This window comes from Maylandia zebra, linkage group LG5, assembly GCF_041146795.1.
Source record: "Maylandia zebra isolate NMK-2024a linkage group LG5, Mzebra_GT3a, whole genome shotgun sequence".
Taxonomy (NCBI): Eukaryota; Metazoa; Chordata; class Actinopteri; order Cichliformes; family Cichlidae; genus Maylandia; species Maylandia zebra.
In genome coordinates, this window is record NC_135171.1 from 21382668 (window position 1) to 21395053 (window position 12386).

General features: G+C 41.9%; 2 protein-coding genes across 3 annotated transcripts; both read right to left on the minus strand.

Moving 5' to 3' along the window:
• Positions 1 to 227: 227 nt before the first annotated feature.
• Positions 228 to 5708, minus strand: LOC101466307 (MAP kinase-activated protein kinase 2). Of its 2 annotated transcripts, none has more exons than XM_004544856.6 (11): positions 5333 to 5708; positions 4963 to 5218; positions 3842 to 3981; positions 2903 to 2967; positions 2736 to 2815; positions 2263 to 2389; positions 2007 to 2082; positions 1766 to 1890; positions 1172 to 1257; positions 1013 to 1093; positions 228 to 923 (listed from the first exon to the last, which is right to left on the minus strand). In XM_004544856.6, the coding sequence occupies exons 1-11, from the start codon at positions 5347 to 5349 to the stop codon at positions 687 to 689; spliced, it is 1290 nt and encodes a 429-aa protein (XP_004544913.1). In that variant the 5' UTR covers positions 5350 to 5708; the 3' UTR covers positions 228 to 686. The 2 variants fall into 2 exon arrangements, with proteins under 2 accessions (XP_004544913.1, XP_004544914.1); XM_004544857.6 differs by having other exon boundaries at positions 5329 to 5707.
• A 328-nt stretch (positions 5709 to 6036) lies between these two features.
• On the minus strand, positions 6037 to 12311 carry uroc1 (urocanate hydratase 1). Its single transcript, XM_004544855.4, has 19 exons — positions 12050 to 12311; positions 11409 to 11539; positions 10859 to 10952; positions 10693 to 10752; positions 10482 to 10610; positions 10334 to 10395; positions 10178 to 10244; positions 9916 to 10059; positions 9722 to 9810; positions 9231 to 9293; positions 8925 to 9104; positions 8727 to 8824; positions 8567 to 8639; positions 8240 to 8429; positions 8016 to 8114; positions 7821 to 7920; positions 6782 to 6863; positions 6592 to 6691; positions 6037 to 6495 (listed from the first exon to the last, which is right to left on the minus strand). Exons 1-19 carry the CDS (start codon positions 12173 to 12175, stop codon positions 6355 to 6357), a joined length of 2028 nt encoding a protein of 675 aa, XP_004544912.1. The 5' UTR covers positions 12176 to 12311; the 3' UTR covers positions 6037 to 6354.
• Between the last annotated feature and the right edge of the window lie 75 nt (positions 12312 to 12386).

Sequence of the window (12386 nt, forward strand, 5' to 3'; positions counted from 1 at the left end):
GATTCAGTAGTTAGTATAATTATGTTCTCTAATGGTTTTTTGTGTACATGAAACATCCAAGTCCAAATTAGAGAGCTTGTGTTTTGGTTTTGCACACTTTAGAGTGAAAAAGTGAACAACGTTTATCTTGAAGTCAAGTACAACGGGAAACACTAACGGCTTGTTAAAGAAAGACATTTCAAGCAAGCGGAAATGTTTGGCAAGATTAATAACGAGCATGAACCATGTTAACACCTTCACTTCTCAAGGTTTATTTGTCCCTTGACAGCGCAGTGACATAACCACGTAAACAGTTGTGACTTGTAAAGAGGAATTAGTTGTATGTTATCTTGCCTAAGTGACTATCTTTTATGGCTTCCATATATCGTCTTTCATTGGTTACAGAGAGGAAAATCAGTTCCTAATGCTTATACAAAGTCTCTAAGGTTAATGCTTTTTCTTGTTTTACTCACAATCAGAATAAATGTAAAGTTTCCAAGTCTCTTAGTGTTCTGTATAAAATGAGCTGCCATGTAAAATGTGACAGGACACCAATGTAAAAGATAAAAAACAACATTTTATTTCACTTTAAGTAGTGAGAGTTAAAAATAAATGGCATTCTTTAAAGTGAGTGCAGGAACACAAAAAACGAGTAAAGTACAACAATTGATATGTGGATGGAAAATGTTGCTACTCTGGTTTTAATGCTACTTTTCTTCCGTGATCATGTCACCATGTTCTTCAGAAAACAATACTTCTCTCTGACTGTTACACACTCCTGATCCATCTCCATCCCTTCTGTCAGCTTCCTCCACGCCGTCAGCTCCCGGAGGAACGGGCCTCTTGCGTCTCTTCAGCAGAGGGTTGTTGGATGTATCCAAGTCTTTGATCTTCACCTGGTCGTAGTCTACGCGCATCGTGGCCAGGGCACTGGTCATTTCCTCCTGTTGGAAGACACAGTTTGTGCTTTAAATCTGAGATAATGCTCTACTGCCATCTTGTGGCCAGATTCTGAAGTAAATACAATTCTCACCTTTACATCTTCCCATAGTTCCTTGTCCTCTGTCAAAACCTGAGAGGTGTACAAAGGTGTTTGAGGGACCACCATGGATTGCTGTTAAATAAAAACATTCACATCAGCGTGTGCACTGGGAGAAAACACAGAGGTGAACGGGCACAGGTGTTAACTCACACTAATCCAAGGATGGTTCATGAATTGTCCAATGGTCATCCTCTCGCTGGGGTCTGTCTTCAGTAACTGAATGATGAGCTGTTTGGCTGCAGGTAACAATAAGAAACACAGTCAAGCAATCCAACAGGGCAACGTGCATGTGGAATAAAGATATGTTTATGGGTTTATCTCAGTTGTTATGTTGCAAAAGCTCTAAAGCTCTGAGAAGTGTTATGTTTTCAATTCTTCAGTGATTGGAAACTGGAAACGAGAACTAATGTAAAAGAACAAAAAAAAAATCCTCTTCACTCAAGAGAACAAAAAGATACACACAGTCAACACCATGGGAAGTTTAAACATACAGAGATCTAGTGTTGCAAACCATGAGGTTCCTATTACAGCGGAAAGTTTATGCAGGTCATTTCCACTCTCTCTGTTAAGCACATGATTATGTTGTTAGAGCGTGCGAGGATTAAAGTGAGGCTGAACGCTGAAGCGCCGTGGCACAGTAATTTACACTTTGTGGACCAATAGCATATTCATTTAGAGCCTCTCTCTACTTGCATTTTATTTCACAGCAGTGCGAGTATTGTTTAGTTATTCTGTTAGTCTGACCTTCCTCAGAAACGTCTGCCCACTCTGGGTTCGGAAACTCATATTGGCCCAACCTGATCCTCTGTTTCATGCCTGGAGAGATGGCCTGGCTTGTGTTTGAGTAGAATGGAGGAAACCCACAGAGTCTAAAGAAGAGAAGGGAAGGGAAGAGAAGAGAACTTCACACTTTCTTAATTTTGCACTATGCAGAATTGATTTTTAGTCATTAGTATTGCTAATTAGAGAGGCACAAGATACTCACAGGATGTACATGATTACACCCAAAGACCACATGTCACATGATTTGTCGTATTTCTCTGGCCCAAGCACTTCTGGCGCTGAATGGGCAAACAGATACAACACGATAATGTGGGCAGAGTCACACAAAAACGTCAATCATATGCAGACACACATGGAGACAGTAATAAATAAATAAAATAAAACAAATTTTGACTCTAATACTGACAAATACGCAGTGCACCTGAAACTCCTGCAATCACATTTCTCTGGACACTCACCAACATAATACGGAGTGTAACATGGAGTTTGCAGGGAGTTGTGTAGCGTCATCTCCTTAGCAAAGCCAAAGTCAGTCAGCTTTAGAGTAGCGTTGCTCTCTTTAGTTGTGTAGAGCAAGTTTTCAGGCTGTGGTGAGAATAACAAACAAGAAAAAACTCTTTAATCTGACTGTGTTTTATAAAATCTTTTCTTTTATTTCTTTTATTAACTGTGTAAATGATTTCCAGGGCACAGCGTACTGCTGCATCTCACTAATACGAACGCAGTGGCCTTTTTCAGTGCATCAACTTTACACTAAAGTTAGATTGGTCTGTCACCCTCATCTTATTACATATGTACACTTGACATTGTATTTAAAACTCTGGGTATGCATCCTTTTGCTGTGTGGAGGGTTAACTTTTTAATGCAATGTGGCATATTTTAACCAGACTTGCGGTCTTCAGCAGCTTCTGAAAGAACAGCGTTACAGTACCTTTACATCTCTGTGAGCAATGTCCATGTGGTGGAGGTATTCTATGGCCATGCCAATGTCATGCATGATCTCCGACACCTCTGATTGGAGGATATGAGAGACATGGTAGCACAGATTGCAATGCAGAAACCATTAAATGAAACTGTTAAATGTGAACTCGAACCCACCTCTCTCTGTGAAAGCCTGGTCCCCTCTGGCCTGAATGCGACTGAACAGTTCCCCTCCCTCCATGCTGAGACAAGATTAACAAAGAGATCAGAACTGGGGCAGTGAGGGTACTCTTGGCAATCACGGTTTTATAACAAAGCAAGTCATTGTGCTGACTATTAACTGCTCAGGCGGGTTCAGTCTTGAGGGTTTTTGTTTGACCACCATTTCTTAGACTTGTATGGATTCAATTATTATTATTATTAGCTATTTATATTCATTTTATTTTATTACTTCTTTTGTTGCGTCCACTTTGAGTTTTAGTTTAACTGTTTTAACAAGTTAAAATTTAACAGGAAGCAAAATAACAACACAAAGGAATAATACACATGCTCACATAAACTCACATTTTTTAATTTTGGCTGTTTGTACGAATAATCACACTCAAACCACTCTTCAGTGAACTTATAATGAGTTGTCAAAATTGTGGAGTGTTTAAAACACCATTGATTAATCAGTGAAATGAGAAAATGATTAGGGGAGATTGTGGCTCAAGAGTTGGGAGTTCGCCTTGTAATTGGAAGGTTGCCGGTTCGAGCCAGGGTTGGCTCGGTCGTTGTGTCCTTGGGCAAGACACTTCACCCGTTGCCTACTGGTGGTGGTCAGAGGGCCCGGTGGCGCCAGTGTCCGGCAGCCTCGCCTCTGTCAGTGCGCCCCAAGGTGGCTGTGGCTACAATGTAGCTTGCCATCACCAGTGTGTGAATCACATGTGTGAAGTGCTTTGGGGTCCTTAGGGACTAGTAAAGCGCTATACAAATACAGGCCATTTACCATTTATTTACTTTGAAAAGTCTGTTGATTAAATCAGATTCACAAACTGTTCTCCAATATCTGTAAAAGCCATTTTTAAGCAACTGCTTTTACTTTAAGGTGCCAAAAAACAGTGTGTTCATTCTCACCATTCCATAACAATGAGGAGACATTTCTTCCCATGGTGAATGTTCTCATAGAGGCTGAGTATCCGTACAATGTGGGGACCTCCGGAAGCTCGCCAGTGCAGCTCAACCTCCCGTCGAGCTTTGGGAGTGTCGTAGAGAATCTGTTGAACGTGACAAAATGTTCTAAACGTTATAATGAAATGCTTTAAAATGCAAATCAGTGTTCAAGGCAGGCAAAATTAAAGGCATTAAATTACCGCTGTTTGCTGAGCAGTTATTCCAGACGGAGCAATAAAAGTCAGGATTTTAAAGCTGCACTCAGCACACATATCCCAACAGCTGTGACAATGCAAGCTGAGTGCCGAAGGAGGAAGGTAACACATCAACATACATTGCCACTCACACAATACCACTTATTTCATCACCTCCAAAGAAAAGACGTGGAGGAGCTGGAGTGATTGCCCTTCCTGCCTAATTCTATAAGGATTTCCTGCAATCCCATAGCCAGCTGTTTATTTAATTAACACCAGTTCCTTGGGAGTTGCATTAGGAATTACATCCTGCGTGAAAATCTGCCAAATCAAACATGAGGAGCAACCCAATCTGGCGACAGCCTTGTGAATAAGAGAGCAGCTAAAAGTAGTTTTAGAGCTGCATTTCTCCAAACACATAAGCTTTTTGTGGGCTCAACATTGCTGCATGGATGAGTGAAAAATGCGGGATTTTTTTTTTTTCCTTTTTATATGTCAGAGACACTGGTATAAAGTTTTAACAGAGAAGCTCATTGTCCACATAACAACATCACAACAGTAAAAGCTGTGCAGCAGCATCACAGACAGCATACAACAGCGTGTGAGACACAACTACTGTCTGGGTAGTTCAAAAGGCAAATCTGCTTCAGGTTACTCCTCCATCCATCCCTGGTTCATGTGTATCATATCATTCTAAGAAATTTGAAGCTGCCGCACATTAAAGTTTACATCAAATCCTGAAGATAAAACGACATTAGGATATTTGCACAGATTTCCAGTCACCATTACACGGTGCAGACCACAGCAACTGTGGGGAAATGAATAATTGATGGCTGTTCTCTTTCTTTCCAGCGACAACAACAAAATAAAGCGGCAGGCACAGTCACAAACCTTGAGCGCACATTTCTCTCCTGTTTTCTTGCAGTAACACTCCAGTACTTTGCCATTGATTCCCAGGCCAAGGACCTGAGATGTTATTTTGTAGTCATCGGTCACCGCGTTTCTCCTGAACTCCAGTTTGAAGTAAGCAGGTGGCTGGAGGTCAGTCAGGCCGCTGCCCAAGTTGGAGTCGCTGTTGGTCGCTGTCCCGTGCTGCGCGGTAATAGGATTTACCGACTGCTCCTCCTGGTAATGATCCATTTTTTCTCTAAAAGCCGACGGTGGCGCAGAAAAGAAAATGTCACCAGGCTCTGCCGCATAAAATACCCAGTGTCATCTTAGCTCATCCACATATATCCAGACGACTTTCGTACTTACTTACAACACGTCACGATCCATTCTTTTTATGGCTGAAGAAAAAAATGAGGCAATCTAAAATTAAAAAAAAGAATCCTCGATGTGCAGAAAAGGGAGGGGAATAAGCACCGTTATACTGTCACGGACTTCAAACGACTTCAGCAATTGGCTGGGTAAATGTAGAGGTTATAAAAACACAACAAGTGGGGGGAAAAATCTCGGCAAAAAATCTGGTACCTTTGCCTGGTCCTCATCACTGTTATCTGTCTCTTCCTGCAAGGCACACCAACCTCTCCAATTCACTTACGTCAGCGCGACGAGGCTCAAATTCATGGACCATTCACAGTTTTCTTAAAGGAACAATCCCGCGTTAAGACGCACGGCAGGATCTCAGCAGACAGAGCAAAGACCTGTAGTAAGTACGCGACCATTCGCCTTCGAGAGTGCAACAAAACGGAACTCGGATCCTCAAGATCCGAGTTCCGTATATATATATATATATATATATATATATATATATATATATATATATATATATATATATATATATACACACACACAAAGCTATGAGCAGTGCAAAGTGAAGAAATGTTCAGGGCAGAATCCATATTGTCTTTTTTTATGTGCTATCAACTGTGACCAACTTGGCCTTGGCTCGAACATCAGTCGTTTAACTTACTGCAGAGAACTGCAGCTCTTCTTACTTTACATCCTGTATGGCACATGAAATATAGGACTTGGCATTTTAATTACTTGATAGTAATAGCAGGTTCAGTACACACAAATAACACAGGTTTTATAATGTATACAAGTTCGAAAATAAAGAATACATGCATTTAAAATATATGAAACACCGTAGCAACCTGATAGAGTTTTGTTTTAGAAATTGCCACTGTATATAGATTTATTACCTAGTGCAGTACTGACAAATATTTGCAGGCTTTCTGCGTATTCAGATGTCTTTGTGGTATGAATGTGGTATGATAAGTCTGTTATGTAAGTTTTGTGGCTGGTTTTTTACACAGCTTGCTGGTTTTGCCTTGCTGCTTAGCCCTGCAGGGCACGATCCAGCACATGCTCGTCCTGCACAGGAAAGGGCATGGTGACATGCAACTGCCTGTTCTCCTCCATGGTGCGCTGGATGGTCTCGTAAGCGTTTGAATTTCCAGACCAACAGCGACGAGCCACCTGCAACACACAGAAACACACAGATAGCAGCAGGACAATTATCATCTGCAGACTGTGAAGTGAGGCTGTAAGCTGCTTCGCATTCAGCTATCTCACCCCATTGGAGACATCCCAGTTGAGCATCAGACGGGCACGCTTTGCTGCCTCGTCTGAGCCGTCCAGCACCAAACCAAATCCTCCATTAATGACTTCACCCCTGTAAATGGGAGGCAGTTATAATCACCCTGATTTAAATTTGTATTAATACATAAATATGGCTTTGGCAAACTGTTGTAGTCAGACTTACCAGCCAACACCACCTCCATTGTGCAGGGCTACCCATGTGGCACCTCTGAATGCATCACCAACAAAGTTCTGAACTGCCATGTCTGCAACAGGTACACGCTGTGAGCTGTGAGCGGACTTTTTTATTACTGCTCAAGTATTTATGGATTATATGAATGTGGAAATACAAGAATGATGAGAATATGAAAAAAGGCTTTATGTCACCAAAGTTATACGTTTGTGGGCCAAGCCACAACTTTCAGCCACAACAGTTTTCATATCAGCAGTAGTCAAGGAGATTTAGTTTTGTTTTTTTTAAAGACACAATTCGGTTTCAGTACCGCCCATGAAGCAAAGCACAGAGCATTTTTCTTTGATACTGGTTTCCTGCAGAGGCACTGAAACTCTCTAAACCAGTAATGGGTCATACGCTCTGTTATAAAGCTGCATCTGTTACCACAATGTGCTGCCTGGAAGTGAGCTTTAAAATATTTTAAGTCTCCCATTCTTGCATTCAGAATGCCTTTAAGGAACTGACTTGTGTCATGGGACACTTGTGTGTGGCAGGTTGAGTGCGGACTCAAATGCAGGACTCGGCAGACAGACTTGAACTAAAAAACTCAGCTTTATCAGCCGGCAAGTGGCAGGCCAATAAAACAGGCAGGGCAGAGCTGGAACAAACTACCTAAAATAACTAACACTGCTGGACTGATAGGAGAATACACAACACGAGGGGAGATCACAACAACAAACTAAAGAAAAAGAGGGGCTTAAATACACACATGAGGTAATCAGGAGGATGGAACACACCAGGGAACACAGGTGAACTAAATCTGACTAACGAGACAGGAGAAGCAAAACTGAACATGCACACAGGAGACAGGGGACTCCAACAAAATAAAGAAGGAAGTAACACACACTGAGACTTAATTATTTGATCTGGCCCACTTAAGATGACTTAAGCTCAAAGTGGGCTGTATGTGGCCTGTGATGTAAAATGAGTTCAATGTATTAAGCTTCAAATTTCAGTTGTATTCAGCTGTAGTGAGTGTACCACGTACCTGCGCAGAAGACAGAACCATCATACACATTAGAAGTCTCTCTGAAGGGGCTGTCTGTGCCACTAACGTCATGATGGTCTCTGCTAATAACCACTGGCGCCTGAACAAGAGTAACAACAAAGACACTACTGAGACTACACTCAAAACTGAACATCAAGCCTCATGATCACCTCAGCAGACAGTTTATCCTCTTACTGAAACGTTTCCATCAGCAACAGCCTGGTTGATCGCCAAAGCAATGGAGACTCTTCCTTTCTGGTCAGAGTACAGGATTCTGGCTTGTGATCCTACAACCTAAACAAAAAAAAAAAACAATACATGAAGCATATGGGCATTCTTGTTGTATTATTATTTATTTATTACCTGTGTAATTTACACTGAAATATCCAGTGGGTGGATTGTTTTAGTAGGGAGCTTACCATTTTATGTTTTCCAGCCTCTCTAATCCAGTGAATGTTGTCATTGTACTGTTGTTTCACACGATCAGGTACATTGGCGCTCATTTCCTCCAGGACAGTAGCGGCAATGTTGTCAGTTACAGCGAGATCTCTGGGGTCGCCAGATGTGCACACCCAGCGAAATGGCCCAAAGCCCAATGAGAAAATATCCCTGGGTAAAGGCATATGAAATGAGATCAAAAATATTGCACACAAGCTTATTCACACATCTCATTAAAGGGTTTAGTCACAGTATGGCAGGCTTTACAACATGTTTAAACTTAGTGAAGTTTAGTTCATGATGCTCACCCCATGATGTGCTGCACATAAGAAGGGTAACGGAACTCTGTTGCTCCTCCACCAACTTTTTGAACCTCTGCACCTGTAAATCAAAAGACAGTATTCCTCGTTATTAGTCTATAATTAACTGCATGATAATGGAGTTCTCTGTGTTTGTTAAATTACCTACCAGCTCTTTGGGCCTCCAGGAGGAAAGCATTACCGTAGTCCCAGAAGTGCATGCCTGCATCAGCTAGCTTGTTGATAGCCTTTATTTGTCTTCGGAGGCTGTGATAGCGTTTAAAACACATTTCTTCAGCTTAATAGAGAGACATATAAAAACAACAGCACAACAATAAGCTTTGTTAAGCTCTGTGATTAATTTAACCTTTCTTGGACCACGTTGCGGAAACGGTCAGGATCAGTAGACATGAACTGGTTGGCCTGATGGAAACTGAGCTGGACTGGATAGTAACCACCATTATATGGGTTGTGAAGCGAGGTCTGGTCTGAACCCAGATCTACCAGGAGCTCGCCTGTCCTCTCAAACTCCAGCAGGATTCTCTCCCTGTTTAGAAAGAGCAGACTATGACTAAGACCTCAAGGGAACAACAACAACAAAAACTGTCTCCTTCACTGCAGCTGCAGCTGTAGACCTGAGTTTTATAGTGTAAACGTATCCTGTCTGACTCACCACAAGTCTACAACATTGCCATGGTATCCCAGACTGAGGGGAGTCTTGGCGCTCTTAGCCTCTCTGTAAGAAACAAAGTAGTAATTAGTGACTTTCACAGCTGAGAGATTTACCTGTGGAATCCTTCTAACATTGGATCACCATGCTACTTGTATGTTTATGGGGTTTGTTGTAATGTATGAAACATTTTACCACCTCTAATCCACACAAGGTTAAAAGTATACATACAGGCGCAAACACCCGCACTGATATTTGGTTAAATGTCCCTTCGTTGAACAAAGTCTCAACAAAGAGAACATGCTCGAGTGAATCCTGCAAGCTAGTACAGGCAGTCAGCTGGATATGCACTGCTTCATCCACAACCAGTCTCCTTACATCGAAAACCACCTTTAAGGGCCACCTTTTCAATCTCTGATGTAGTAAATCATTTCAAACGAGAGCAGTCTGACTGAACCTTTGATAAAGACTTTTAATCCAATGTTCTCAGTTACCTTATGCGTTTAATGCACTGATCCAAGCTGCTAGTGACCTCCATTAGCCAACCCTGCTCATGTCTCTTTCTCAGAGGAGCCTCATCCACCTAAACGCAAATCAAATATACACAGTCACATTGACTTTACACAGTACTTCCTCTGTTATTGCTTAGTCATCAGAGTTCATGGGAAATGACTTGAAACCAGCTGACCTCTGCAATCACACTGACGCAGCCGGCAATGACGGCAGCTTTAGCCTGAGCGCCACTCATTCCCCCCAAGCCAGAGGTCACAAACACACGCCCCCTCAGATCATCAGAGCCCAGGTACCTCCGGCCGGCATTCAGTACCGTCAGCTGCAAAAAAGGACCACTAATACAAATCTAAAACAGGCACTACAGCGTGCATTAATACATTTTTGTGTGAGGGACTTTCAGACTGTGTTGTGTGCATCTGTTTGTAATTATTACAAACCATAGTTCCATGAACAATCCCTTGAGGCCCAATGTAACAGTAGCTGCCTGCCGTCATTTGACCGTACCTGAAAATGCACAGCAAAGACCAAAGAGACCACACTTGGCATCTCCAGACAAAAAAAGCAAGTAGCTATAATGGACCTTGAGGACTTACATTGATACACCCAGCGCAAACATCTTCTCATACTGATCTCTGGAGGAGTAATTTGGAATAACCTGATGCAAGCAAAAGAAAAACATGTGAATGCGTCACTTATCTCTTCATATGACATTACTGAGCTAAATGCCTGATTCGCCGTTACCATGCCGTTGGTGATGATGGCGCGAGGTGAGGAAGGCAGACTGGGGAAAAGGCCCATGGGGTGACCGCTGTACATAACCAGAGTTTGTTCCTCTGTCATCTCGCTCAGGTAATGCATCACGAGGCGGAACTGCACCCACACAAATGCAAAACTTAAAAGGGATACACTGTGATCAGAGACGTGCAAACGATCATGTTAACTCAGGCCATACCTGGGCCCAGTTACTGAACACCTGTCCGTTCCCTCCATAGGTGACAAGCTCTTGAGGAAACTGAAGGATGAAGAACGAATTCTTTGTTATTCACATCAAACACATAAATTATACAGAAAACCTGACATTTTATTCAGTAGGCTTAGCCTTGTTAACCTGTGCTTACCTGAGCAACTGCTGGATCCAGGTTGTTCATAATCATTAGCATCATAGCGGCTGCTTGACGTGTGTGACATGGGTACTGATCTATGGGGTAAGCTCTTAGGAAGCAGAAGGAAATTCATGTTACTTGTAAAATGGGGGGAAAAAATCAACAAAATCCCACTTTGAAGTTGAAATGCAGTTTAAATATAAGATATATTTATATTATAGTGGTCTCTCAGTTTCATACTGTTATAGTCTTTTTTAGATTTTTTAAATCTTTTCTTCTTCTTTGTTTTCTCTGTTCTACCTGTTCTGCCTAAAGATTCCAATGACCGTAATTCTGAGCACCTGTTTTAAATCTTTATATAAAAATTATGTAAAAAATGTGAATGCACGCCCACACTGGTAAGTGCCTGTATAGCTCAGCCCATATATTAGTAGATTAATACATTTTAAAAGTATTACAAAGTGCAACTGTTTGCCTTCTATTAGTTGTAACACTCACAGAAAGATTCTTCAGTGTGAAATATCTAAATAGAATAGGAATATTGGCTGTCCTTGGTGAGCCTTACCTCATCCGTAATGTGGGACAGAAGCGGTACATGTATATGTGCCCATACTGCCGCAGCTCTTGAGCAAATTCAGGTGCGAGCGTTGCATGGTGGGAGGGGGGGAAATAACGCAGTGCATTTCTCAGCGCCAGCTAGAGGAAAGATGCATTTAGAGGACGTTAGTCAAGAAACGTAAATGTTCAGAAGACATGATTAGATCTCTTTCTGCTCCCCGGTCTTCTCGTGTAACTTATTAAGCATCTCTGTGTTTTTCTTTAAATTATTCACTCACTTAGTGGAGGACTTTTGAGAATAATAAATTTTTAGGAAAGGGCATGATCCAGGAGAGGTGACGCAATAGGACAGAGGACACAAATGCACTTTCCCATCAGACATATTTAGAGAAGCCCAATTATGTGACATGATAGTGCAGCTCTGTTTGGATAATATCCAAAAGTTTCCTGTGCACAAATTGTAGTGTCACCGCTTTTAATGTTGGTCACGTCTTTTAAATCTGAATTATCATCATTAGTGCTTAACATTAACTAAAACTATGACAAAAACTATGGCAGGATATACCTGTGCTACTCACGGACTTATTTCTTGGTGGTAAAACTCCTACAAACTGTGCGAGAATATAGTTTTGCAATCCATTTACTCACCCGTTCCTCTTCTGCGGTGAGGTTGGGAGTCCGAATAGGTGCATGTGGCACATTTGGATATCTTCCCCGGTTAGGGGGCAGCGGGTTGAGGGGCAAACCGCTGCATATCTCCTTCAAAGTAGACATGCTGTATTAGATATTTGCTATGACACCCCTGATCAGAAACCTATAGACAAAGGTAAGACTGGAACCTGACAGTAGCTCTAACGATCCCCTGTGGAGAGAAAGAATTCAAGGGAGGGAGAAACATTTGAGGGCAATCGCTCTTTGGCTGACTGTCCCATTGGCTCTTTGGTCATCTTTGCCCTTCACAATGCACCAATGGTACACCACGACT

What these genes read in the sequence shown, in the direction of transcription:
- LOC101466307 (XM_004544856.6), bottom strand. An exon ending in GAGAGAAATGTGCGCTCAAG is followed by an intron (nt 3,982 to 4,962) that starts GTTTGTGACTGT and finishes CACGTTCAACAG; the next exon opens with ATTCTCTACGACACTCCCAA. An exon ending in AACTATGGGAAGATGTAAAG is followed by an intron (nt 924 to 1,012) that starts GTGAGAATTGTA and finishes GTCTTCCAACAG; the next exon opens with GAGGAAATGACCAGTGCCCT.
- uroc1 (XM_004544855.4), bottom strand. Translation starts at nt 12,175, where the DNA reads ATGTCTACTTTGAAGGAGATATGCAGCGGTTTGCCCCTCAACCCGCTG. An exon ending in AGGCTGGAAAACATAAAATG is followed by an intron (nt 8,115 to 8,239) that starts GTAAGCTCCCTA and finishes TTTTTTGTTTAG; the next exon opens with GTTGTAGGATCACAAGCCAG. An exon ending in AATGGAGGTGGTGTTGGCTG is followed by an intron (nt 6,692 to 6,781) that starts GTAAGTCTGACT and finishes TCCCATTTACAG; the next exon opens with GGGTGAAGTCATTAATGGAG.